Source organism: Larus michahellis, chromosome 2 (assembly GCF_964199755.1).
Source record: "Larus michahellis chromosome 2, bLarMic1.1, whole genome shotgun sequence".
Classification (NCBI taxonomy): Eukaryota; Metazoa; Chordata; class Aves; order Charadriiformes; family Laridae; genus Larus; species Larus michahellis.
The window spans coordinates 91,314,862-91,341,907 of NC_133897.1; the positions used below are offsets into that span (position 1 = coordinate 91,314,862).

At 44.0% G+C, this 27,046-nt stretch overlaps 1 protein-coding gene across 1 annotated transcript in view; it reads right to left on the minus strand.

The window, feature by feature from the left end:
* ANKRD33B (ankyrin repeat domain 33B) overlaps nucleotides 1-6,084 on the minus strand; it is a 48,129-nt gene extending 42,045 nt beyond the window's left edge. Inside the window, exon 1 of the mRNA XM_074573573.1 lies at nucleotides 5,653-6,084. Coding sequence (XP_074429674.1) covers nucleotides 5,653-6,084 — 432 coding nt within the window. The remainder of the gene's footprint in view (nucleotides 1-5,652) is intronic.
* Nucleotides 6,085-27,046: the final 20,962 nt, after the last annotated feature.

A 27,046-nucleotide genomic window follows, 5' to 3' on the forward strand; every position in this document is an offset into this window, starting at 1 on the left:
TTTTTACATGTTAGCATTGTGAAGATAACAAAAATAATAAAAACAGGTTAATGGAGTGTTACACAAGCTCTGGCTCTTTTTGTGATACATGACTTTCTAGAAAAGCATTATCCAGCACAATATTCCCTCACCCGGGAAGAGGGAATGGAACCACCAGCTCCCTGTCCTTCTCAGCCAGTCACGATTTTAGGAGCACAGCCCTTCGGCAAAGACAAATTCAGGTGTCAGCTCCATGGAGGATTCACTGTGCATCTCTCTGTGAATAACTCTGAAGGGTAGCGCTCCCTAAACTAGCCGAGTAGCCTGACACGGTCTCACTGTGGCAGTACAAAGCCTGTGGGCTACTTTGCCTTGCTGAGGAGCAGTCTGCAGCGGAGGGCAGGGAGACCGGTGTGACAGGTCTGATGCCTCAAACCCTGGCATGGGTCCAATAAGGAGACTGGCTGAGTGGTGCCATTCCGAAACGTCCTTTTACGCCCGCAACACACAAACAAACCTAGGCTGCACTCAGAGAAACATCTCCACTCGATTCCGGGGGTCACTGGCTGATGACCTCCAATGCGGCGTGTCCACTTTGGGAGGTAATTATTGTGCCCAAATGATAAGCCTCATGTGCCCGGTCTCTGCAAACTCTCAAAAGTCAGCAAAAGAGAGACTTTTTGGCAGAGGGGGTGGGGACAGCAGTTAGAGCATGAGCATAACATAGACACGTGAATCATCCTCTGGAGAAACCCACCTTTCTCTGCTGAGGAGAGTAGGAGAGCAGGGAAACCATCTTCCAAATTCATGCACTACACCATGATGTGAAACCCCCCCTCCCTGGGAACTTCTCTCCTGCTCCTACTTCTCTGGGCTTTCTTCCACAGTTGGCACAACCCTACGTTCTCACAAACTTTTTAAGTAAGTTTCTAGCCAGGACATCGCTACCTTATTTTTGTTTCCTCAGAAACAGCAACTTCCAGGCTTTTGATGCATCATTGTTCCTCCCCAGGACTAAGCATCAGGAGAGGGGAAATCAAAAGCAATTTAGATGAGGAGGAACAACAGCAGCATTCAAACCTCTGTTTTCTTCCTTCATCAGAAAAAGGAGAGATGAACAAAAAAAATCCAGTCCTGCTTGGAGATGGAGCTGGAGAACTATTGTGCCTCAAAGGAAAACTTACTCCAGAGCAGCACTGATCAACAGCATCCTGTACAAAGTATTAATGGGAAAAGTTAACTGTGCTCATCTATGGATTCAGGAATATTTTCTGAAAGGAGAAGGAAGAGCCACATAGATTATTTTGTCATTACACCTTTGAAGGGGGTAAAAAAAAGATCACATATGTATGATCCCCGCTATATAGTGGTATACTTACAATAAACTGTTTAACTGCAAATTGGTTTCTAGTTATCTATGGAACCAGACGAAAGACTTACTGAACAATGGCAGAAAAAATGAAAAGCTGAAAAAGACCACAACAGAATATTCTCACACATATACCAACTCTAAAATAGGAAGTTACAGAATACCTACTAATAAAGACTATACCACATGGATGGTTAACACAAAACCTTTCCGAGGACAAGCTGTAGTGATTATTTTCAATCTGGCAAGGGAATGTTCTCTGCCTTCTTTTCTCTCTCTCCCCCATCCCTTATTGCCTTCTCTATTGTCATGGCAAATTTCTAAATTTGCTTGCATTCTGCAGTTAGGTAACGCCAGATTTGGAAACTCTCTGAGTATATATAATCCTGGTCACCAGGCAAAATTTAATATTAAGTGACGTTAAACTTATGAGATGCAAATATGTGAAATTCTGGAAATGTGACTAATAAGGAGGCAAAACCAGTCCCCACATCACTTGGTGAAAGGCAGCATCATTATCCAGATGACACTCTGGTCTCAAGTCAGGTCAGGAGATTTCACCGGAGCCACGATTTTATTTCCTCATATATATTTGAAAATCCCTCTTTACTGCCAGCGTGAGGCAGGTAAATATATCAGCGTTAATGAATGAGACGCCGCACTGCATGATCTACAATTAGTATATTATATGCTGTCATAGTTATTTTCCAAATATTCCAGTATGAGATTTTGGCAAGGAGAGGAAACGAGCAGTACCGAGCCAGTCTTTTGGGACTCCATATAGAGAGAGCAGGGCAACAGGAGATGCGGGGATCAGCCCTTTGGGGATGCTCTGCAGACAATCACATATAAACTGTTGTTGTCTCGACAGTAATGAAAACGAGACAGAGAAGGTACCGGTCTTCAGGCTACATGCGGTGACTGATAAATCAGATGTTGTGGAGTCTGGTTTACTGCAGGAAGGTGAATCTAATGAAAACCTGTGCCTGGCGGGAGGTTCTGCAGCTCATGAACAGAGCACGGGAAAAATACACTTCTGCAGAAAAGCCACTATCCAGCCCTTGGCAAATCCACTCAAAAGAGCGAATCGATGTATTTCAATGAAAAGGATAAAGGAAAATAAGGATAGCATTTTTGGAAATAATTCCTTCTGAATTTTAAATGTATAATTTACACTTTAGGGATGAGGTAAAAATCTGAAAGCAAAGCAATGGCAAAACTCCAGCTATTGGTGCCCAAGTTCATTAAAAGAATTCAACCAGTTTCTTCTTCATGTTACGTTTTGCGAGTTGAGTTTAACTACTTTGAGAATCAAAAATATGGTTTGTCTTAATACCATAACCTGTTACTTATTTTGCCTATTTTGAAAACAACCTCATTTTTAAATCATGAAAATGAAACCCTATTGTACATACCTAATAGACGTTATCAGATCAGGATTGTGAAAATAATATACTCAGTTGGACAACCCTCCCTTCACCATCCCCCTTCTCAAAAATCAAGTTATTCTTCCCTCTCTCTCCTGCCTCACAGAAAAGAAACAAAAACTTAGAAGAAACAAAAATTCAACTTACTTGTTTGCAGTGTAAATAAAAAAAAATAAATAAAAGAAGCTTTCCAATTAATGCATGCAAGATAGCAAAATAAATAAAAGAAGCTTTCCAATTAATGCATGCAAGATAGCATTGTAAAGAAATATTATCTCAGCAAAAGAAGACGCTGAAAGCCAACAGTACAAGTTTCAGCAACTGAAAAATTTCATTAGCACGAGTGTGTAATTGGTTCAGTTATTTTTTGGCAGTAAAACTAAGTTTTGTTTGTCGTTAATGTCCAATGACTTTATATGACCTGCAAATTCAACAGCTACAAAAATTCCACAGAAAGGGTGATAAAAGACCTGAGCGAAACTTCCCTTCTGTCAGGTAAATTTCTCCGAAAAAGGTGGTTTTCCTTTGCAACACAATGTGACTTTGCCCTGATGTCCCCTGTGGGGGCGTCGGGACTGCAGTCACACCTGAAGTTTCAGCTTCCCAGCAGAAAGGTTTCTCCCATCCCTTTCACAGCTGTCTGGAAAAGAGAGACTGTCCTGCTGTGATTAGGGCACTTCTGTGAGGGAGGCAGAGAGAGAAACTGAACTTATGTCTCCCACATCATTCCCGAGGCTTCCAGAAGTTCCTGAATTCCAGAACTTTGACTTTGTTTTCACAAAAAAATGCAGAAAACAGAATTTGTTGTCAAAGTCTAATTTCAGGAATGGAATGTTTGCTTAAGTAGAGAAAAACATTTTTTTTAACAGTATGAGCAAATAGGAGGAACTTTCACTTTCGGTTCAAGCTACAATTTTGTTTCTTTTCTGGGAAGCTGCAGAGCTAAAGAAAGGCACCTTGCTTTCTGGGAAGTGGGATGCTGAAGGGCAGGCTGTCCAAACGGGTAAATCCACTGTTTTCACAACCCTGATCTGATCACCTCTGCAGAAGGTGCTACTGGGGGATGAAGGCTGATGCCTACGCTGAACTATTCCATACCCCTGGACTCAGCTCTGCAGGACCCCAGCCCTGAGGCAGAGGATGCCTGCAGCTTCCCAGCCAGCTGCGTACCCTCTGCTGGGTGGTGTGAAGGCCACCCTTTCAGAAGGGGCAGCCATGGGGCAGTTGGTCTTTTAGGCCATGTACGGTGGGGCCAAATCTCTGCCACCGTCACCCACTTGAGACACACTGAATCCATGGGCAGTGACTGTCTACACAATGTCGGGGCTGGGCTTGGGCTCCAGCTCAGGTCCATACCTCATACACAGGACTGATGTACCTGCAGGATCTTCAAAATCTCCTGTAATGTACATTTGGATCTCACACGTTACCAACTAAGAGTATAACTACACCGCACACTGGCCTGGGCAGAAAAGTTGATTTAAAACATTTCTCCCCTCTGCTGCTTGTTCCCACCCCCATGCCATAGGTTGCTGTCCCCTCAGGTGTGTTAATACAACTTACTGTATTTGTATCTTTTGCAGAAGTTTATTGTAAATCAGATCACTAAAAATCTGTATTAAAAACAATCCTTTGAGGGGAGACTAAAGATATTTTTTGAAAAAATCATACAAGTACGTACATGTGAGACACAAGAAAAGCCCCCCTCCAAATTATCCAAAACCCAAATTATTGCATTAGTTTTGATGTAAAGACCGCTTATGTCGCCAGAATGTGCAAATCACTTGCCCAATTAAAGTACCGCAGGCTTTCTTTCAAAACGTTCCTGTCACAGACTAGTCATGGAAAAATTTTTTGTAGATTGTTTATGCAAACTACAAGTAGAAATGTCTTAGTTGAAATATAAATTGTAGTAATAGTAGTGAGAGGAGTTGTTATTGCTAATCTTCAATATTGTTGCTCAAATGTCCCACTGACACGTTGCCCAGGAATTCTTTCCCAAGTTTTCACCTTCTGATTTAGTGACGTACACTTCTTTTCCTGGCAATTAACAGGCAAAAACTGAAACACAAAACTTGTACTGACACCAAACCCCCAAATAGTTCACTAGCAACAAAACAAATACCAGGAGAACTCCGAAAAGTCTGCTTTTAGCACAGGAAAAACCCTAGCCCTGCTTGGCATTCTAGGAACAGGGAGCAAGCTTACATTTTTGAGGAAGCTAAACTGAAAAAAAAGCCCCCCAAAAAAACCCCAAACCAAACCAAAACAAAAAAAAAGGAAAACACAAACTTTGATCAGTTGTTCAAATTCTCAAGGTGAAAAGCGTGAAGTACCACAGGTGATGGACTGGCCAGCAAAGAGGAAGGTTTAACCCTGCTGAACACAACCCACACTAGCAAAGCCACTCTCTCCCCTCCGTAAACTGCGGGAAAGCAAGACCCAACTCAAAACCGACAGCGGGAAAACAGGAATCTCGGTCGTTCTCTCTTCCCATAAACCGGACCCTCCCTTTGCCAAAGGTGGAAAGTCACGTCCAGCGAGGCGAAGCTCCGCGCCTTTCTCCCGTCCCCGCTGCGTGGGGTCCCGGCCCCTCCAAACGCAAGCGGTGTCACCCAACCCACGCACGCCTGCCCCCGCCCTCCCCGCCGGCTCTGCTCCGCTGGGGGGGGGGGCACTTGGGGTGGCGCGGCAGCGGAGATGCTCTCCCTCTCCCCTCCGCGGGGATGCTCTTCCTCCACGTGGTGATGCTCTCCCCCCCAACCCGTGGTGATGCTCTCCACCCCCGGTGGGGATGCTCTCCCCTCCGCGGGGATGCCCGCGGCTGCCGGGGGCGGGCGAGGGGCGGCGCGGCGCGGCGTGGCGCGGGATGCTCACCCGGCGGTTGCGGTCGGTCTCCCGCACCTCCTCCTCCTCGGGGCCTTGGCGGATGAGCGCCTTGAGGACGACGGCGTTGTTGGTGCAGCAGGCTCGGAAGAGGCTGAGGGCCTCGGGGCTGTCGCGCCCCCCTTGCTCCAGGGACCAGCAGTCCTCCTCCTCCTCGTCCTCCAGCCCCCTCGGCGGGTAGAAGGAGTCGTCCGAGGCGATGCTGCAGGTGTCGGGCAGCTCGGAGAAGTCCTCGTACTCCTCGCAGTCCTCTTCCTCCTCCTCCTCCTCCTCCTCCTCCTCCTCGTCCGGCCCCTCGGCGGCAGCCCCCGCCGCCCCCTGCTCGGGGCTGCTCTCCGCCTCGCCGCTGGCCATCTCCGCCGCCGGCGCCGGGCAGACCCGCTCCCCGGCCACCTGCTCCCCGTCCCCGGACAGCAGCACCATGGTGACCCCGGGGCCGGGGCGCGGGAGCTCCTCTCCGCCCCGACCGGCGCCCGGCGCCGCGGCCAGCGGCTCCCCCGGGCTGCCCTCGCCTGCCGGCCGCGGGGGGTTGCCCGGGGGGAAGACCACGGCGGCCGGAGCCGAGCCCTGCCCCGCCGGGAGTTGTGGCTCTTCCCGGTGCAAAGCCGCGGCGGGCAGGGGATCCCTCTCCCCCCGACCCCCCCACCCCCCGCCCTCCCTCACGCAAGTTTCAGGCCCCTCCCGTCGGTCGCCCTGCAGCAGCCCGGCGGCCGGTCGCCCCCGGGCCGGGGCATGCTGCCGCTGGGGGTTTCCCCGGGGAAGGCGGGGGAAAGGCGGAGGGGAGGACGGGTCCGGGCTCGTCTAGCGCCGCCGGGCCGGTGGCTGCTGTAAGCGGGGAGAGGCTGGCGGCGGGCAGGGCAGGTCTGGGGAGAGGAGGCAGTTCGCAAACTCCCGTCCCGTTAATCGGCTCAGCATCTCTTTGAGGAGATTTGGGGCTCGGGCTCAGGGCGTTGACAGCAGGGGCGCGGCGCAGAGGCGGTGTGCGGGGGGGGGACGGGGGGAGAGGGCGGCGGCGGCGGCTGCTGCTCCCTGCGATCCGTAGCTGGCGGGTGGGGAAACCCGAATTTCCAGAGCCCTCGCCCACCGCCGGCCGAGCCGCCGCTCCTGCCAGCCAAGCGGAGGCCGTGGTTGCCCTTCTGTGAGGGCAGATCGCCCACCGCCGGCCCAAGGGATCGCCCAGCCGCGGGTGGGAGAGGGCAAGGGGGAGCGGGGCCGGCGGTACCCGGGGCAGGTGAAGTCCGGCTGCAGGAACCGTGGGGGTGCCGACAACCGAGATTTACAGTGAGGGGCGCGAAACTTTCCGGGAGCGCAACTAGCCTGTGTAGAATTCATCTTTCGAAACAAATATTGCAACTAAGGAAAATGATTCTGCAGGATTTGGATGCTTTAAGGGAGCACTCGCTTTAAAGCGAATAATTCATTCAATCACATAACGCAGCCCCGACAGTTACCAACTGTAGAGATGTCAGGCACATACTTTTTATGCAAGGCGTTTGGAGATTAGGTTGAGAGGAATAACGCGTGTATAAATGGAGCTCCCGCTTTGTCACAGTTCTTCTGAAATCTTTTTCCCTTTCAAATGCCATGGATTAGCACTGTTCACTGGCAGGGAGATGGTGGGGGAAAGCCTTTTGGCCAACAAAACAGGATAGTTGATTCCTTCAACAGCACTTTGAAGTAAACCTTATATATATATATATGATATGCTTCAGCAGGTGGATATTCAGGGTCCGAGTCCCTGTCTGTCTGATGGGAGAGAAACAGGCTGGTATTCCTGCATGAGGTGAGGCAGGGTATGGTAGACACTTTTTACATTAAAAGAAGTTATGAATGAAAAGTAAAACATAACTGTGAGTAAAGGGGCCTGAGTAGTAGGTGTTTACAGGCTTTCAAGAAAACATCGTGTGACCCAGACGTCACCCGTGATACAAAGCCCAGTGGATTCTTGCTGATCTCTAACTGGCAGGGTTATCCCAGTGCCCAGCAGAAGGATATCTGTAATCAGAATTAGTAATAAATAGCTCCCTGATTGGCTGCTTCTGCAAAGAAGCTAAACTGGGAAGAAATGAGATTAAACTATTCTTTCACCTCCAGACACCTCTGAGATCATAGCTGACGTATACCGCCAGCCGTGTTCATGCTGATGCTGCCTGTCTCCCATTATTTCTTCCTGTAAAGAAGAAATACTCTGACACTGCTCCATGTGGCTGTTCCCAAATCAAACACTTCCGAGTTGGCTTTACTTGCAGCACGACAGCTCCATAGGATTAACTTTTTGCTCTTATTGCCTATCAATTTGTTGAGTTTACATTGATCACATTCACAAAGTTTAAGGGCGCCATTTAGTTAACTCTTTGTTTCCTACTCAGCTAGTGTGGCCAATGGTCTGCTCAACAGAATGTTATTTCTTAGGGTAGCCCTTGTATTTTGGAAGAACTTTATTTTTCCTTGAGACCCTGCAGCTGGTGGGGAGCGTTTGTGTTGTTATTAGCCTGAACTCATCATAAAAGCTCAGAAAGACTTTTGGCTCCAGTAACTTTGAATAGCAGAAATATAAAAATCCTAATACAGAGGAACAAAAAATTTGGGGGTATGAAGATTTGGCTCATCTGTAAGAACTGATTACTCAAATATACTTGCTTTGTTTCTATCTTATAAAATAATTTCACAAGAATAAAGATTTGCTTTATTTACCAGATTGTTTTTTAAAAATTTATATGAAATATGGTAGCAAAGATGCAGGTACCTGTAACTTTGAATAGCAAAAAAAACCCCAACCCTGAAAAACCCTAATTCTAACTAGAGGGAAACAACAGTTATTTCAATACAGGAAAAAAAGTTTGATTCTGAAAATTCACCCTTTCCCCCCCTGTGTTCAGAGTTTACCTTATCAGCTTATTAATGGAGGAGAAATGAACCCGTTTGCGCCCACAGCTGTAGTGTTTCTGCAGGGACCTCAGAAATAAAAACTTTCTCTCGCCTGAACCTGACACTTTCATCCTTTCTCTCAAAAACCAGTGCTATATTGCTCGAGCTTTCAAAGCAAGGTGTCAGAGCAGACACTGTGTTTCCCACTGAATTTTTCACTTTTACAACTGCTGTTGAGACTGCAGTTCAAATTATTTAATCTCTGTGCAGCTTGACAATAAGCTATCACCAAAAGGTGCAGCTAATTGGACATAAACTGTTACATGGTTCCTGAAGATGCTGCTGCAGCCATTTATCTTGTCAGCACAGAGGCTCCCACCAAGGCTAGTTTGCTTGGGCACAGATATAAATTTAAAACGGGTTATGCCTGCTTTCTCGGTTCTTTCAGTGACACAGCTTGTATGTGGCAAACAGGGTTTCTTGTCATTTGTTCTTCAGTGTGCAAATCAAATTAAAACAGTGGAAAGAAATGTAAAGAGAATAGGTCTGCAATGGCTCTCAAATGATGAAAAAAAGCCACTTTCATGGCATTTGTAAGAGGACAGCCTCAAACCTTTCGTCTAGAAAAGATACCAGTTAGCATCATTGAAGTTAAATGCGGGTATTTATAAACTTTGTAAAAAAAGCAAAGAAATAAACATTATCATCTTAAAGCAAATAGCCCAGAATTATTAGTCATTATCGTTATCAGTATCTCATCAAAATTTATTGCTGGGAAATTAACAAGGCAGGAAATTAAAATATCCAGAGCAGATCCCACCTGTCCCTCTGCAGACAAAGCTTCCCTTGAAGAAACCGATTTTTGCAATGACTATGGCATTGGGTGCCCCCAGTTTGCTTCATTAAGGTTTGTAAGCTATTCCATTTATAAACAATTCCGAGACTGAAATTTAAGGAGATCCACGTGCAATAGTAAAATTAGGATGAAGATTCAGTGAGTCTTATGTGTCCTTCTCACTTTCAATAATTTAACCTAAGGAAAAAATTCCCAACACACTGAAAGTTATTGCCAGTATTCTTAAAAATGAAATCTAGTCAGAACAAAAGCACTCGTTTCCAAAATTAAAAAATAAAATAATAAAATAAAATAAAATAAAATAAAATAAAATAAAATAAAATAAAATTAAATTAAATTAAATTAAATTAAATTAAATTAAATAAATTTAGTTCTGGTTGCTCACACTGTTTCAGGATCTGAAATTTCTGATTAACAAGAAACCTGTTTATGCTTTATTTTTACCCATCTGTCATCTATGCACTCATTTTTGAAATTCTGAGGATATTTCTGTCTTCCTTAGTTTATCTGCCTATAAAAATCTGTCGGATGAGAACCTGAGGCTTAGTTAGTAAGGCATTTACGCTGTTCATGCACCTTCCTGGTGTATTCCCACAAATCAACAACTCAGGCGGTTTCAACGATTCAAGGGTTTTATAAATTCCCGGTTGCACATCCAATAGGTTTTTCTGCAGCCATTGGTCTCCTCACCCGTTGCTTTGTGGCTTTGTTCTGGGAGCACGTGAAAGGATGGAGCCGTGTATCTTTACCTGGCAGTACCAGCAGTCATAGCAATACCATGCTGTTAAATATTAGAGCTGTCTGGCTTCCTTACTTTCATACTCCTTTGAACAGCTTCTAAAAGGTCTTTTTTTGAGATGCACAGAAGATGTTTCTGTGGACACTGGAACTCTCCTTCACGGCAATTCCACCAGAGCCACCAAAGGAAGTATTCAGAGCACGAGGAAACCTCCCTTGAGCAATCTGCCCATCTTCACAAGTGGAAGAGGAGCTGAAGCCTCCAAAAGACCAGTGTGGGGAATGGGTTTGGTGGCGTGACCTAAGCTAGCATCACCCCAACGCTAACCTGGTCCATGCCACAGGTCACAACAGGTGCCATGGGGGTGTCCATAGAGGAAATGTGGCTCTAAAAGAGATAGGGTATTGCTTTTTACTGACAGCGTCTTTTTGATTTTTGGAGATAGGCTGATACCAATTTGCGCTTTCAGCATTACTGGCTCCAAGCCTTGCCTTGATCCTCAAAACAGAGTGCTCACAGCTTCAAAAACCAGCTGCTTGAAGTTAGTCTCAATACAATATTTATGCATGGATGTAAGCAAAGTTGTTTCTGGAGTTGCTGTATTTTTCGCAGGGCTCGCAGACTAATAAATCCAATTATTATGCCAAATAATATATTTTTTATTTGGATGCTTTGCTAGGGCTGTAGCAGGATTGTAAACAGGTTAGCTGCTGTGAGGCATAAAAGTGCAATTAAGTTAGTAAAAAGGCGTCAGGTGAGGTACTGTACTTGAGTGGTACTGTTGGTGAGGTATGTGTGAAGAAGACATTCAAGGTAAAGGTTAAGAATTAAGTTGAAGAGATCACTGAGGAAATGTGTCCCGTCAATTAGAAAGAGCCAAAGGGAGACAGCGCTTGTTTTCACATTTACCCGACTCGAGGGGTAGGTTGGGAGGTGAAAGGAACAGATTCAGCAGAACTTGCCAGGACCACCCCACCTACAAAGTCCTGTGGAAGAAGCAGGGTTGGAGCCTCAGTTTTCCTAAGCTCTGGCCAAGATTCGATGTGAAATCCTGCTTGATCTGAGAAGTAACATCTGCTAAGGAGCTATGGCTGGAAGTTGCAGTGTGTTTCCTAGAAATCAAAGGCTTCAGCTGAATGACGAGAAGGGAGCCAGAGAATAAGAAATATTAGCAATCATCTTGCTAAATGTTAGCGTTTTCTCAGTCGCTGGTATTTTCCAGCTGATGCTCAGTCAGATGAAATGTTGTTTAAAGTATCCGTAATACCAGCCCATTGGTGCTTCTGTTCAGTTAATACGCCAAAGGGACATCAGTGTAAAATTTTGATACTCGGTCTTGTAATTTCATTTGCTAGCTATGAATGAAAATAATTGGTGTTTTGCTTTTAACATGAATCTGTATTTTGTTTCTACTTGAAATCAAAAGCATGCCCTATTCTAGAACAAGATTATTTCCTCAAGGAACAGTATCGGGTCTAGCTGGTCTCAGCTTAGCTTGTAGTTGAACCTTGCAATCCCTGCCAGCCCTGAGCGCCCTGGGGGTAGCAGTGGTTAGTAGCCAGTGGGTTTCTCAAGGTAAATTGTGCTAGTCCTGAGCAGGCCGGGCAGTTCCCTGACAGCGAGGAGCACCTGGGAGGTGTGCACCTACCTCCTCTGCACTGGTTGGTGGGGCTCAGCTTCACTGGAGGAAGTTTGGAAGCCACTTAATTAACTCTTTTTGGATTATTTCCTCAGGACTGTGAAGAACAGCTGTTGTAGCATTGGTAAGGCACGTCAAATATGCTAATGCTGTGGGTTTGTATGTTGTTTTGATATTTTTGAAGGTGGTGGGTAGAAGGCTGACAGTGGAGGAGCGAATGCAAGGGAAGGGGATAGAGATGGATAGAGTTCCCACAGAGCTGCTCTTCTCAAATATATACTGCTGTAGACTATGTTGATGGTTAAGATCCTTAAGGCTTCTCAATAATTCGCCAGCATGGAATTCTCCAGCATATTTCTCTTTGTTTCTGTCTGAGGGAATTTCTCAGGAGAAACTGATGAAAATTTATTGTTATTGTTCAGATGTTGCTTCACGAAAATACTGAGGGAAAACACAAGTTTGTGTAAAATCTTTGTCTGGGGCTCTGCCATCTCTGAAGAGTGGGTTACAGAAATCTCCACTTCAAAATACTTCTTTTTTCTTTTTATTTTGCGTATTATTTCTTAAAATGCTACACATGCATATAATAATGTGGAAACATTCATTGTTTGGAATGTCAATGGCTGTATTTTTCACTGGACAAAGGCTAACAAAGATTGAGAGTAGGAGAGCAAAATCTATGTTTCTCAAATGATAAGTTTAATTTTCTTTTCCTTGATTTTGGTATCTTTTACGGAGAGAACAAAATACTAGAAATTAATACATGTATGAAAATGATTACGGAAAAAATCCCATGTATGTTCCATTACCAGGTTATAATTAATGGATCATCAGGGGTTTTTAACTGGACTAGTGTGCATGGGAATTTATTTGTGAACTGTTATTTTATTTTTGAACTCTAGGGTAGCAGAGGACTCCTCACATATGTGTGAAAAGGTGTCACCAAAATCTTTTTTTCCTCCCTAAAGGCATTTCTCTCCACATACAGAGAATAAACCATGCATTTGCTTCACATTTTTCCTAAAGTTATTCCTCTTCCTTTATTGTCAAGTTCTGCAATCAAAAATAGGTTGGGTTGATACTGGTACGAATAAGCCTGCTGATGCTATTCCATATGGAGAAAGCATGTAGCACGTCTACTCTTGCACTTCTGAAGCTTAAGATCTCCTACAAATTTCCTGCATGACTGTGGGGGCTTCAAGCCTTTCCATCCCTCGGGTTTTGCTCCCGAGTGACAAGGGTATGTCTCTCCGCTCCTGGGATGTTTGCGACCTAAGGACTTTACAGTTTTATAGAGGTTCAGATGGTGTTTGACTTCAAGCCATGGAAGTACCACAGATACATGTCCATCTGTCCCTACTGTTGCGCCACATCAGTAAACTGTAAAGGAGTCAGTGCTGAATTCATCCTAATTCTAATTTTTCTGGCAAACCCCAGAGAAAGCCTTAATATGTGACCCAGTTTCTATTTCTGAAATATTATGTTTTTAATCCTCTTTCTATTTCAGTTTCATCTAATTCAAACTCGGGGTTGGACACTGCTATCTAATGCAATCCAGTACTGGAGAGACGTTGGTACAAAAGCAGAAACAGAAATAATTCCACAAAGAAATTAAAGGGAAAGTCTAGAAGTTTTGCTGCCGTAATTTATTCATATGTACCATCTGCTTTTATTAGCCACCTTCCTGTGAGAATTTGGAGTGCTTTAGAACATAACTTGCGCTGAGTGACCTGTTTCAGCAAAGCATCTCAGCTCGTGTTGTAAGGGTGAATATCATGCTCATTTTATGGGTGCTGAAATTGAATTAGAGACTGTTCAAATACAGCAGAGCATTGTGTAATGTAACGTCAAACATACAGATGTCTGAATTTGGCACTGCTCATATGCTTTAAATGACTCATGGTTTAAATGGCTTGTCCAAATCTGTACAGCCAGGCAGATGGGGGATAGGGTATGGCTCTTCGTGGAGACCATTAGAGAAATCCATCTGAATACATGTGGTGTAGATCCATCAAGGACTGCAAGTGGCCATCTTGGAACGATTTCTTTTCAGAACATAATGAATGCTGGCCAGCAGATATTACAAACAGCAATTTATGACAAACACAGTTATTATATTCAGTATATTGTAATTTTCTCCAACTGTTTCTTCTATGTTCTTAAATATAAATCAGGATACTGAGAAACAAAGTGGTCTCCAGCAAGGCCACACGGATACAAGACCACTTTGTTGCTTCAGCACGGGGTTTCAGAGTTTGCATTTATTTCTTTGTACAGTATCAAAAGAATAACACCCTATATTTGGAAATATGGCCCCTTCTATGTGCAGTGAATCATGCTTGGAGGATTTCTTGTTTTTCCTCTCCCACCTCTTCCTGAGATAATTGGTCTTTCTGGTGTTAATTGGCATTTCACCAGGGTGTGCAATCATGCGATTAACTAGAGGCTTGTATTGAAAGACAAATATGCTTAAATATTCTGGAAAGGCTTTGTGCATGTATTTAAGCGATTTAGAGAATTAGTGTCCTGGTAAAGATATGTGTGGTTTGAAAACATTTTAGAAACTCATAGAATAACTGCAGGGCTATTACTATTTGCATATCATGCACATTATCTATTAGGTTTCCTTGTCTCTAACAGGATCATACTCATTTTCATCTCTGCAGAAATGCGATGCTCTTCAAGGAGATTATTTATTTAATGTTTTCCTGAAATCATTTAAATTGCCACACTGCCAGGTTAAAATAAATAGACGCTCATCTCACGCAATGGTTCCCTTTTTTCTTGGTGTTTTCGTAATGCAATTTTCACAAATCACAAACGTCATGGGACTTATCCCAAGAGATGCTCAAGTGAAAGCAGATTATCTGTAAAACGTACCACTTCAGAAACCATACCTCCCATGTGATCATTATTTAAGCATTTTTAAATATCTTACTCAGCCTGTTGCATGTCTTTCTATCAGAATTCTTCCACTTGAGAAAAATATATTTCCGTTAATTTGCTACAGAAGAAGTTAGAGGGGTAAAGTCAGTAGATAACACTGACTACACTTTCGTGGTAAATCCCATGCAGTTCCATGGGTTTCAGTTCTGTTACTCTCCATACTCTTCTGCATGGATACGGTGTATTAAAATGAAGAGCTGTCACTGTTCAAAGCCTATTATGCCATTTGGGGCATGTATGGAGGGGCTTTCTGACCATCCATGCAGAGCTGGCTAACGAGCAATACCACCCGGAGAGTGCAATATCTCCTTCCTGCACTGTTCTCATTGCCTGTGTTTTCTTTACAACTTCAAATAAAGTCTGTTACTGATTCAGTAAAGGAAATAGATGCTTCCGTGCGGTTGTATTTTCTTTGGAAACATCCTATGAGTCCAGTGTGATTTCCTCTCCATTTCTTCTTGCATATCCAGCACCAAGAAAGTCTTTAACATCCTCTGTGAGAAGGCAGCATCGAGGGATGAAATTTCCATAGTCAAGCTGCTTCACAAGCAGCAATTAATAATCAGAAGACACTGAGATAGGTAAATATTGTTATCTCTGCTTTTCAGTTGGTGAAACTGGAACAAAGAGGTCAAGGTCACTGTCTTCCAATTTAAAATCTATGGTTGGACTTCAACAGCTAAATTAGTGACACGAATTGCAAACTTTTGAAACCCATAAAATCAAAAGGACTGCACGTTCTCGGGAATCCTGGAAATCTGAAAGCTTATTTATATGCCAGAAGTGTTGTAACCGAGTTAAACGTTCTTGCTTTAATGATTAGGGCACGTTAGGTCACGGTCAAAGATATCCTGAATCTCATTAGATTTTGGAGTTTTGTCTTATGTTCAGCAGTAGATATCTGCATTTACGTTGCCCCCCTCTATTCATTTGCACTTGTGTAGTACTGAGATCTTAGGAGGAAATTTTCCTTAAATATCTTGGTTGCTCTTAAAGTTAAGTTGTATTTAGATTTCTTCGGTTTCCTTCACTACAGTCTGTCTCACATTGGTGAAGGAACTTGCGCACTAAGTGAAGGAAAATGTACCATCTCCTCTGTGGGTGGTTGCAGAAGAGATGAAAACATGCAGTTTCCTGGTGAAGAGAGAAGAGGGAAGAAAACATCTTGCTTTCCCAGGGGACAGTAGTAGGGAAAGGACAGGGCCAGACAACGCAGCTCCCTAGAATAGAGTTTGCACTTGATTCTTTTCTGCGTCCACGCAGTCCTGTTTGAAGGGGAGCCCAGAGTACGGTGGCAAGCGGTGATGCAGACCAGGAGCCATATGACTGCTGTGTTCTCTTCGCTTACGGGTAATTTGTTAATGAAGTGCTGACCAGATGGCACCCCAAATGCATCGCATTTTGTAGGACTCTTAAAAGTTTGGGGGGGTTAACTGTAAAACTTGAATGTTTTGGACTGATTGGCCCTTTTAGTCCTCTCTCTCACATTAAGGCACTGTTGCGTGAAAAGGGGCCAAGCGCTTTTGGCAGAAGATAAACCCCCTTGCATTCTAACACTCCTCACCGAGGTGGGAGGCCAGGTGCGGCTAGGTTTAAATTCTGAGTGATGCCCAATTCAGCACTATCAGTCCAATCGCGTTTAATATGTATTAAACTATCACGATTTGGATACACTAATAGTGGGCTGCACCTTCAGTCTAGTCGTGCTCCTGAACTAGCACAGCCACTCTCGAGTCTTTGGTCGCGTTCAGTGAGAAAGTGAAACGACTAGCTACTTAAACAGTGCAGTTTATTTAAACAACAGATATACAGGTTCTTTAGGATTGCCTGTGATAAATACACTGTCTGCAAAGCAAGTGTTAATAAAGATATTGTTAAGTATACAAAACGTGCGACAAAATTATAAACGATACAGCCTGGCTATAAATGTAGGGTAGAGATTCTCTAGAGAAATTTCTAAGTCCCCGAGAAAGCGCTCGGTGTAATCGAAGTCTTACCCAAAGGCGTCCCTATGGGGGGGAAGAGAGGCTCAGCCCGTCGACTGATCCCGGAAATCAGCGGTGGAATTCTTCGCGATGGTGTCTTCCCCGACATCCCCTCTCTCTTGGGATATTTTTATACTATTTTTTTATCTTCAAAGTGGAGTTTGAGTGACTTTAGTCATACGTACTTTTATTATGATTAATGTACTCAAGGAGGAGTGTTCGCACCTCGGGGGCGGACAGTCTCCGGGATGGAGGTGTGTTTTGGTACATTGTAGTGAGCAAAGTTCGCACAAAGGACAGCATTTCATCAGCATTTGATGAAATGTTGACTCGGGTAGTGTGTAGGCCGCTTATCAGTTCCGTAGGACCATCTCGCCCCCATATCTGCTATTCGTCACAAGGGAAGGCCATGGAAGAAGCATGTTCCGTTCCATCCCTCGTGTAGTTTCGCAAACAACCTTGTACAGGGAATCACAGATGTGGCATTCTTCGCGTGCCAGCTGCGGCTGTATTCTACCTCAGAAGCCTCTGGATTTTATGACTTTCCTTAATGTGTGAACAATGCTGTACTTTTGTATTCTTGGCCAGTTCAGTAATTATTCCAAAGGCACCTGGCCAAAGCCGAGGTTTTTCCATTTTCAGCAGACATGTCACAGAAAATACAGTTGTGCTGCCTAACTTAGCAACCAGCGGTGGAGGAAGATGGGTGCTTCCTTTATCTTAGCTCTGCCTTCACACGATCGGACTCCCCCGCGTGCCGTATATTTCTCTTCCCCCAGCAGAGGAGCGAGAGGCAAGTCAGGTATCTCCTTTCTGGTTATTGCCTGGAGGTGGCATGTCCTGCCTGGAGGCACGGAGCATCCTCACCATGTCCTGCCCCACACGTGGCCAGTCGATGGGGGGGAACACAAGCTGGGGGCTGCTGCTGAGGCAGGTGATAACTCTCCCATCGGAAGCCTGGAGACAGTATTTTGGCAGCCCGGGAAAGGTACATGCTTTGCCTTAATTGTAAACGCAGTTTGTTATATCACTTGTAAAAGCTCATTACACCAGTTAGCATATTAGCATTACAAGCAACATAATGAAGCATAATTGGTACAAGGGCTCAGTGTGAACTAATTGATCTGGAAAAAATGCCATTTCATAATGCAAACAGGAAAAATAAACCTTGACCTTTCCTAGAAATTTCCAGGAGCAATTTTATTCACAAAATAGTAAGAGAGAGCTGAGAACTCACTAGCAAGGGGATTTAATTTTTTTGTTGATTGGTTTATAAAAACGGCATTTTGCTTATCACCTAGCAATGAGATTTACCAGCAGGGACTTGTATATTGAGCTGTGTTTGATTGCAAACTCTGCTGAAAATGTTGTTTCGGGAATAATAGGGTACAACATATTTAAAAAAGAAAGACTGTTGCTAATTTTTGTTGTAAAGGTAAATATCTGCAAATAAGGTTACTGAGAGAGGGAAATCCATTCTAGCTGTAACAAAACTGCTGTAAGATTTTGCACCGTGCTATGCTGTGCGGCACGCTCTGAAGTTAAACCATGGGAGATAAGTTTTTGCCAATCAAAAATAATGACGTGGTCTTCAACTTAAAAACCCTTCTGCTGCACCTCTCTTGTTCTTAGCTAAATTAAAATACCTTTCTCAATACTGACAAAAACCAGATATATAACATTTAGTTTTACAAATTTGCCTTTTGCTTACCCATAGTAAACCTAACTCTGGAACTGTGCTACGTATAAACCTTTCCTTGTGGTAGAACCAAAATCATCCCCTGTGCTTCTGTAAAAAAATTGGGTCCTTTAGAATTATAGTCATGAAAGATAACGAAATGCCCTTTAAACAGCTAAGAAATGTTGTCATTTAAACAAGGACTTGGAACTAGATGATCTTTAAGGTCCCTTCCAACCTAAACCATTCTATGATTCTACGTGTGAGAAGCACCACTGTCTTTCTGCAGAGACAATCCTTTGCTGATGCCATTGGGACAACTTCTGTAACAAGATGCAAGGGTGGAAAATGGATCGTCCACTTTATCCAAGACTCTTGGATAACAGATATATTGCGGATCATATGCATGTTTTCAGTGGGTGTCACTGGTTTTATACCACACAAGGCATTCCTAAATATTTGAATAGCGCAGTCAGAAGGCTCCTGATGCTCCCAAAGACAGCAGAGCGATTTCGCAGCCAGGGCAGTGAGGAGCGAGGCCAGCCCAGTCCCCCTGGGGATGGGGAGGAGGGCTGGGGGCTGGCCTGGGTGAGGGGGACTGAGAGGAGACAAACACGTTGTGCACCAGGGCGGGGAGCCATGTCACCTCGGTGGCCCATGAGCAGGTAGACATAGTGCTTAGAGATATGGTTTAGTGATGGTTTTTGTCAGAGTTAGGTCGATGGTTGGACTAAGTGATCTGAAAGGTCCCTTCCAACCTAGACACTTGTATGATTCTATGATTCTCTCCCAGAGTGACAGCAGTAGCTGTTTACTGGGATACAGGGTTCCTTCTAGTGGCATCCTCCACGCTCTTCACCCCAGTTGTGTTTACCTCTGCCCAGTAAATCCCTTAGCAGGTGAGACAGATGCATTAATAACACTTTAAAACATGCCAGAATTGCGAGAGACGCAGAGCTGAGCGCTGTGAGAACCAAGTTCAATTCACACATAATTTCCCCATTTAAAGGATTTGGAATGAGCCATTTTGGGCTGTGCCGGCACCAGTGCTGCGATAGGCAGTGTTTCTCTTTCTGCGCGGTGGTGTGTCGGCTCAGCACAGATGGTGCAAACCCCCCGTCGCTGAAACACCCGGCTTCATGCTACGGGTGGGTTTGCTTCCTCCAGGGGTGGAGGAAGAACTGGTGGGATGGGCTGAGTCAGGAGACCTCCCCAGCCCAGCGCCACAGCTCCAAACTGCACCAGGCAGGGGCTACTCAGCAGGGTACCCCCGGCCTGTCAGCAGGGATTTGAGAGAAAGTGAATTTTAACCATCTGTTAAGTCAATCGATAACCTGCTTTCCAAATTACAGCATTTGAGCTAATTAGAAATGTGGAGCAGGGCACATTTCTCTGGTGGTGCTCCACTGGTCTGGTTGGGAAGTGAGGCAAAGGTTCCTCATTCCTCTGGAGAGCACGAGGAGGACTGCCTTCTGCGTGTCAATACCAACAACGTGCCCAGGCTGGAGACTCTGAAATAGGGTCCATGTGGCCAGGGAGGCTGCTGACACACCTGGAGGGTCACAGCAGAGGTTTTAGCAAAGGATGATGCTAAAAGACACGTTCATGGGCTTTAAAAGGCTTTGAGATCAACTGGGAATAACTTTTGAGAATGAGATACATACTGGTGGGAAAATTCCCACTGAATAATGGGAATAGGCCATGGTCTTGCGTAACTACCTGTCTCGGTTTCCAACAGAGTCTCATGATGCTCCCATTCCATTTTTTGCTGAAAGTCAGAGCTTCTGAAATCACCTGCTTATCTGGAAATCACGTTTCTAAACTAGAAAGGTGAGTAAAAGGAATAGTAAGTGTGCTGTTTTAAATGCATGATGATTTTGAAGATGATCTGGTGATTTCTGTTGCTGAGTACAGGATCTTTGAAAGCTTGAGTGTGGCGGTCCTTGAAATCTGTGAATCCACCGTGATACGTTTCCTTCAAAACGATGCACAAATTGGGAGTAGTCCCCAAATTTGTAGCCAGTCTGAGCTAATTCTGCTGCAATCTGGGATACAGATCCCACTTTCCCAATGCTTGCTGATGGTTACAGTGCAATAGTATCTCAATGACTTTGCAAGTTAGTCATTAATTAGTAAAAACTCTGCATAGTCTGAAATTTAGCAGTTAGGAATCAGTGGTTTGGAAGTACACCTGGATGAGAGTTCTGGTGAGGGACATATATTTATGGGTTAGTAGTAGAATGGGCACTCCCACGATGTATTGCCTCATTTTTCTGCTGTATAGGCAGAATAATCTTTCAGATATAATAGACAGTCCAGCATCCAGGCACCCAAGAAGTTCTTGGCCACTCTTCTGCATCTACCTTTAATTTCATTTCCTGTATTGCAAACTTTTCACGTGTGGCCCAAGGACATAATAAAGTGATTTTATATGGCCAGCCTTTCACTAGCAGGGAGCAGGTTTCATTAGCTATAGATCTGCGCAGACTTTAAGAGAGAAGTTTCTGCAGTTGGTGATCAATATCAAACCTGCCGTAACAGAGATTCAGCCTCTTGGGTCCTGATGTAATTAAGGCAGCTTTACGCTTTCCTGTTATAAGGAACTCTGTTCTGTTACTCAAAAATCCATCACATTTTAAATGCTCAGGCAAAATTCCTTATGTTTTAGGGAAGTTGCTTTTATGACTTTGGGTTTGTGGTTTTTTTCCCTAATATGTTTTGCTGCTTTCAAGAAAGAAAAAAATGAAAGGACAAGTGTGCTGTTCTGGCATGTTAAAAGAACTCCGGCGTCCTCTTTGAAAGTTGACTTGCCGTAAATCTGTTGATGACTCCTTTTTCCCAACACTGCCGACTTTCAGCTCTTTGAACCAAGCCGACTAGTGATCACCAGCTGTGTGTTCCTGGTTTTCAGAGGGTCTTGATTCTTTCTTTTCAGTCCTTGATCCTTTTTTTTCAAAAAGCCTGATCATTCACTGCTTTAGCTGAAACATACCTATGCTAAAGAGAGAGAGCATCCTGTGAAATTCTTAAGGCAAAGATGAAGGTAATTAGGCGTATGTATTAAGTATTTAAACACATTTAAATTGTTCACCTCATATGCACTGACAAAATCCAGGTCTTAAGCACCTCCATCAGTGTACTCTAAATTAGTGGGTACTCAGGACCCCTGCCTCTGTGCTTTATCTCCTTTGAAAAAGCTTTTTTAGTGTGTGACAACATATTTTTTTTCACAGTGAACCAGTCTCTTTAAAAAGACAGGCTTTACTTCACTTCTCATGTCATTCCTTTTTTCCCCTTCTTTTTTTTACCAGGAAATGTAAAAGTTAAGGAGAGATGGAGACTAAAATAGTTTCTGAACTACCTTAAAAAATTCTGAATTTCTGCCAGGCTGCCTTGACTTTAAGCAGACTCCTGTTTTCACCAGCCCCCCCGCCCCCTTCAAAAGCGTTGCTCAAAACATTTTTAATCATGATGCCTCACGTGCCTGGCGTTGTGCTGCCGTCCCTAATTAAGCAGTGACATGCGATTGTTTTTCCTACCTGTGCCGTGAGCGGCACGGATGGGGCAGTGTCGGAGCTGAGGTGCCGTGGGACAGGCTAAGAAGGCTCTTATCTCCGTGCAAAGCAGCTTCTTTGAGGGGAGGCAACGTACGCACCGTGCCCTGCCAGTCCCGTACACAAGAATTTGTGAGGTGTCTGCGGATTACTGCCGTGAGGATGCTCGGTTTACGTAACGGTACCCAGAGCTTCCAGGCAGCGCTTCTCGTCAGTAGGTATTAAAGCGCTCTACCTAAAAAAAAAAAAAAGTGTTATCATCCTCAATTTACATATTCTGTGTCTGGCTTCGAGGAAAGAGCGTTTTCTTGTGGTCAGAGCTGTGGTACAAGACAAGGCGGCTTGTGCAAAGATTTGAAACGCTTGAGCAGTGTGCCTGAGTGAATGAGGCTTACCTATTTAGGATTTAAGACCCGTGTCTGAATCTGAAACATGCTTGAATTACATTTGTGTAACCTTCCAGTCATAAAATTAAATACTGCTAATCACCTGTCTGTCTCTGACATCTTTTATTTGGGCTGCAGAAGCAGCAGTCCCTATAACTTGGTTTGCTCAACACTTTTCGTACGAAGACCTTGCCTTTAGTTGCGTGGAGTCCGTGCATGTGTGTGTATGTATGCACAACTGTGCAGGTTGGGATTTCCAAAGCTGTCTCAAGCTGGTGTTTAAAAACCTTTTAGAAAAAGTGCTTCGGCAAAACCGAGTCAGCACAAGTTGAAGTTGGGGGGCAAAATATTTTTAGGCATATCAGGGGGGAGTTTCAGCCCCACCCTGCCGCTGGATGCAGGCTTTAAAGTTGCCAGGGTTATTTCAGTGTGTACACATCTCATGTGCCCCATTCCCACAAGCCCTTTGCTTTAGTTCTGCCCCTGTAAAATGTAAAACCACCACTTTCTTTCTGCAGTTTTTCCTGTGTTTTGCCTTTTTTGCCTGTAAAGTCTTCAGAGCAGAGTCTCTGTCTTAAACACCCTGTCTGGCTTGTCTAGACCCCAGTGTTATTCCAGAAACTTGCTGTAGCTTCACTGCAAGAAATTTATGCTCATATAATATTATTGTAGGCTCTTTGATCAGCGTTTCACAACATATTGAAAGAAAAATACGTTTAGGAAGAGGAGCGTATCTCGTAGGAATGATCATTTGTTTGACCTTAATCTGTCATTGGCAAAGCTTCCAGGCTGCACTGTATTAGCAGATGGATAATCGGCTCCAGCTGAATTTACTTGCACAGTTAAGTAGTTTATTTTCTCATTTTCCAACAGTGAGAGTCTCTAAGAACAGGGCTGGCATATAAGTGCTCACGTACGTTCCTGTACAAACGTGTTGGGCTCATCGTTTGGACTGCTCGAGTGAGACGCCGAGGAACAAAAGTTGGAGCCAGGTCACCGTTGCTTTCCTTTGCGGCGGGGGGAGGGGAAGTCTGGCACAAAAGTGCAGCACCTCATTTGGGACCCAACCCACAGGACACAGGGAGGGAGGTTTTTCGCAGACTTCACTGAATTACAGACCGCCTTCAGGGGTTTTTTTCTTAGAATAGCTTGCAAAGCTTCTCTGTATTGAGCTTTTTCAGTGATGTCTGTGTGCCATGTAGAGAGAAAGTAATTAAAAGAGAAAATTTACCATAGCGGTAAATAAAATCAGAAGATCACAAGATTCATAGGAAATAGGATTCAGGTGATAAAACCAGCGAAAACAATAGACTGAACGCTCATTTTCTTATGCAGTCTTATTGCCTATAACTTTTGCTAACAAATTAAGGAGAGCCCTTACAAAGATTTTTATAAAAGTCTAAGCAACATGAAAACCAAAAATTATCAATGCTGCTAATTACACAGCTTCTGATGGCCTTCACATCTCTGGAAAGGAATTCCTCGTGTCACGACTGGATCAGATTTGCATAGTTTTTGTCAAGATGCCTACTCCCTTGAACGATTCAAGTATTACGAGAGTAAAATTAAGTGAGATGTGCAATTCCTGTCTGTGTCCCGAAAATAGACTCTCATTTGAATATGAAGATGTAGAGGGCTATTGATTATAAGTTAAAACAATGTATGCAAATCATGCACAAACTAAGAGGCGCATCCAAGAGTTTTGTTAGGGAATAATGCCTTTATTTACTCAGGAATGACATGCAGAAATTTGCATCTGCTGAATAATAATGTAGATGCTCAGTAATATGGTTACAGAAATGTTACGGTTTTGGTGTGGTAGAAAGTTGTCATTTGAAGCTGACTTCTCTCCTTGGCACGTAAACCTGACATAACTGTTACCAACAACACAGGGTGACTTTAATGAAACATAATTGAAAGAAATTGAAAGGCAGGTTAGATTTGGAACTCCCACCTCAATTATATTAATTCTGCTTATATTAACCACAGACAAAAGAAATTCATTTACTTATGCTTTATTCCTAACAGAATCATGGGTAAATGCCATTCAAAGAAAATGGAAAAAGAAAAGAAGAGCAGTTCCTCTGATTAAAGTTGTAGAAGCTGAACAAAAAGGGATTTTTTTTTTTAAATAAGGAAAAGCTGTAGCAACTAGTGAAATAGTCACAGATTTTGCAAGGATATTCAGTCATTCCAGATTTTGTGATGTAAAGAAAAATGATTCAGGAACAGACAAAATGAAGCTAACACTGTTGAGACAAATATGGGCTGGTGGTGCCAGTCTTCCAAATGATTTTTATCTGTGTATGAGTTGCTCTGTTGTGTGCCTTGTTAATATTTAGATGCTGTGAAGTTGTTTGGAGAGACTGTGCTCCTCGGAAAGGCTGCTGTAAGTGGAGTTTGCTTATTTTGTTGCTACTCCGTTGTACCCAGTTCTTGAGGCACCGCGCCTTAGTGTTGGCCTGAGATTCCTAGAAGAAGGGATTGTCCTTAAAATGGTTTGACCATCCCCATTTCAGGTCCAATTTATAGGTGAGAATAAAACAATTTACCTTTGGAGTGTATCCAAGTAAGGAACTGATCTCTCTTCTCCACTTAGAAGACGACCTTTCAGTACCAGTTACTATAGCAAGTGGACACCCGTGTCAGAGGAGTAGGCAGCTCTAGTGCCTGATAGGGGAAAACCTTCCAAGAACTGGATCAGTGAGTTTCAGTTCGGTGAAGTGTTTTTGAATTTTTTTGTTTGGATGCATGATCCAGCTGTTCCAGTATGGGGCTAAGCCATGCACCAGTTTTTTCCCCCTATACTTTTTGTTTGTTTGTTTTCAGAAATGAAGCAGGTGCAAAGGTTGGATGGGGTTTAAGAGATGTTCCAGCAAGTCCCTGGTGTGGTTAACTGCGGGAACAGTATGGTAAGACATCCAGTGGTTGACTTAGAGGCAAGTAAAGAAATCTGTGAAGAACTGGATCACCCGGATGTAGAGCAGAAAGGAGTAAGCCATGACATGAAGTCACAAAAAAATACAATGAATGTGGAGTAAAAAAAGTAGTGGATCAGGAGCCATGAGTATTTCAAAAAGAGACAGAAAGCTTTGACCAGTTTGGCGCCCCTAAAAGAGTTGCCACCCATGGTGTGGCAAAGCCTTGCAGACGCAGGAGGCTGCAGTCTCACTTGCCCTGTGGCTGGCCCACAACTGGCCACGCAGAACCGGGAGGTGCAGAGCTGAACTACTCCAGCGCCGAAGCAGCGTCATGCTGTGCATGAGATAGTCAAACCTGCTGAACTGGGACCAGGAGTCAGGGCTACAGCAGGAATTTAAAGATTTGGGAATTTGTTTTGAGGCTGAATTTTCTCTGATTGCAAATAGGCACGTTTTAGTGCGGGCAGGGCATCTGCAGCATCTCTGCTACTGCTGTACAGCAGGCACAAATCAGCTCCAACAACACACATGAAAAATCTTTCTAGGTTGCTTTGTGGCTATATGTGATTGATAAGATCGACGGAGCAGAAGCAGACGGGATACTTTTTATTTAACTTTGGGGAAGCACACAGCATAGGCTGTGTTTACATTAAAAAATTTTTACTTTGTGATAGGAGCAGGTCAGTGACCTAAACGGTGGTGAGCTCCCTACATCCATGTTGCACAGAACTTCAGGTTTTTACCTGAGATGACATATAGTCAGATAGAACACGGGGCCCCCAGCATAGCTGTACCCTGCTGGGAGAGAGGTGGGATGCTCTTCTGTGTCCACAAGGGCATGAGGTACCTGAACCTACATCTGAGACAGTTGTGTGGGCTCCAGCTGTGGTCGACGGAGTCTTGCAAGGACAGGCAGCGGAGACTAGGTGAGACTCCGGTCTCCACTGACAGCATCAGGTGGATCCTACACCTGGCCCAAACAGAGGTACTGCACCGTACCTATATTTGTGGGACCACCCACAGTTAAGGCCACCCAAAATTAAGGAATAAAAATCCTACCTAGCTTTTCAGCAGTTAGCCCGAGTATTGCGGCTCTGCCAGTTGTGCAGACCTCAATGGCACAAGAGAGGGATAATAACATATTTCCCGTACAAATTATTTGGAGACTGCGGCTGGTCTGAACTATTCAGGATTCGTCTAAGGGCAGGAAAGGGAGGAAAGGTGCTAAAGGATACGCGTGCGAACTGTGAGTGAATGAGAAAGGTTGGTGTGACTAGATATTCCCTGTAGAGGCACACGGAATTTAAATTTTTTAAAAAGGTCATTTTTTTAATCTTCTAGAAACCTTGTAGTGTGAAGTCTGTTGTTCCAGTGTAAATAATTATATTCTTAGTTCAGTGGCTGAATCAAGTAAGAAATCATGACATTTTTTTGGTTTGTTTTAGGATAAAGGGTCGGAATGACAAAAATACTTGCAAAAACTATATGAAACTGCATTTTTGGTGGACTTAAAATTTACTGGCAACATTTTCTCTAGTTCTGATGAGTCCCTCATCTTTGCATAAATCAGCAAGCACTGGCATTTTCTTAATGTCACTAATGACATTTTGGCCAAGAGGGTCTCAGCTGACTTTGTTCACTACAGAAGTGCACATGGCGTGTCCTGAGGGGAATTACTGCATCCCTGTGTTTGTTTACATTACTCTTTAAGCTGCCATCCCCGGCAAGTGTAATTAGTTGTCCAGTGAAACAAGATTTTTCATTACCATCTTTCCTAATGCTTAATCTAGGAATAATTCTCTGGGGTATTTGT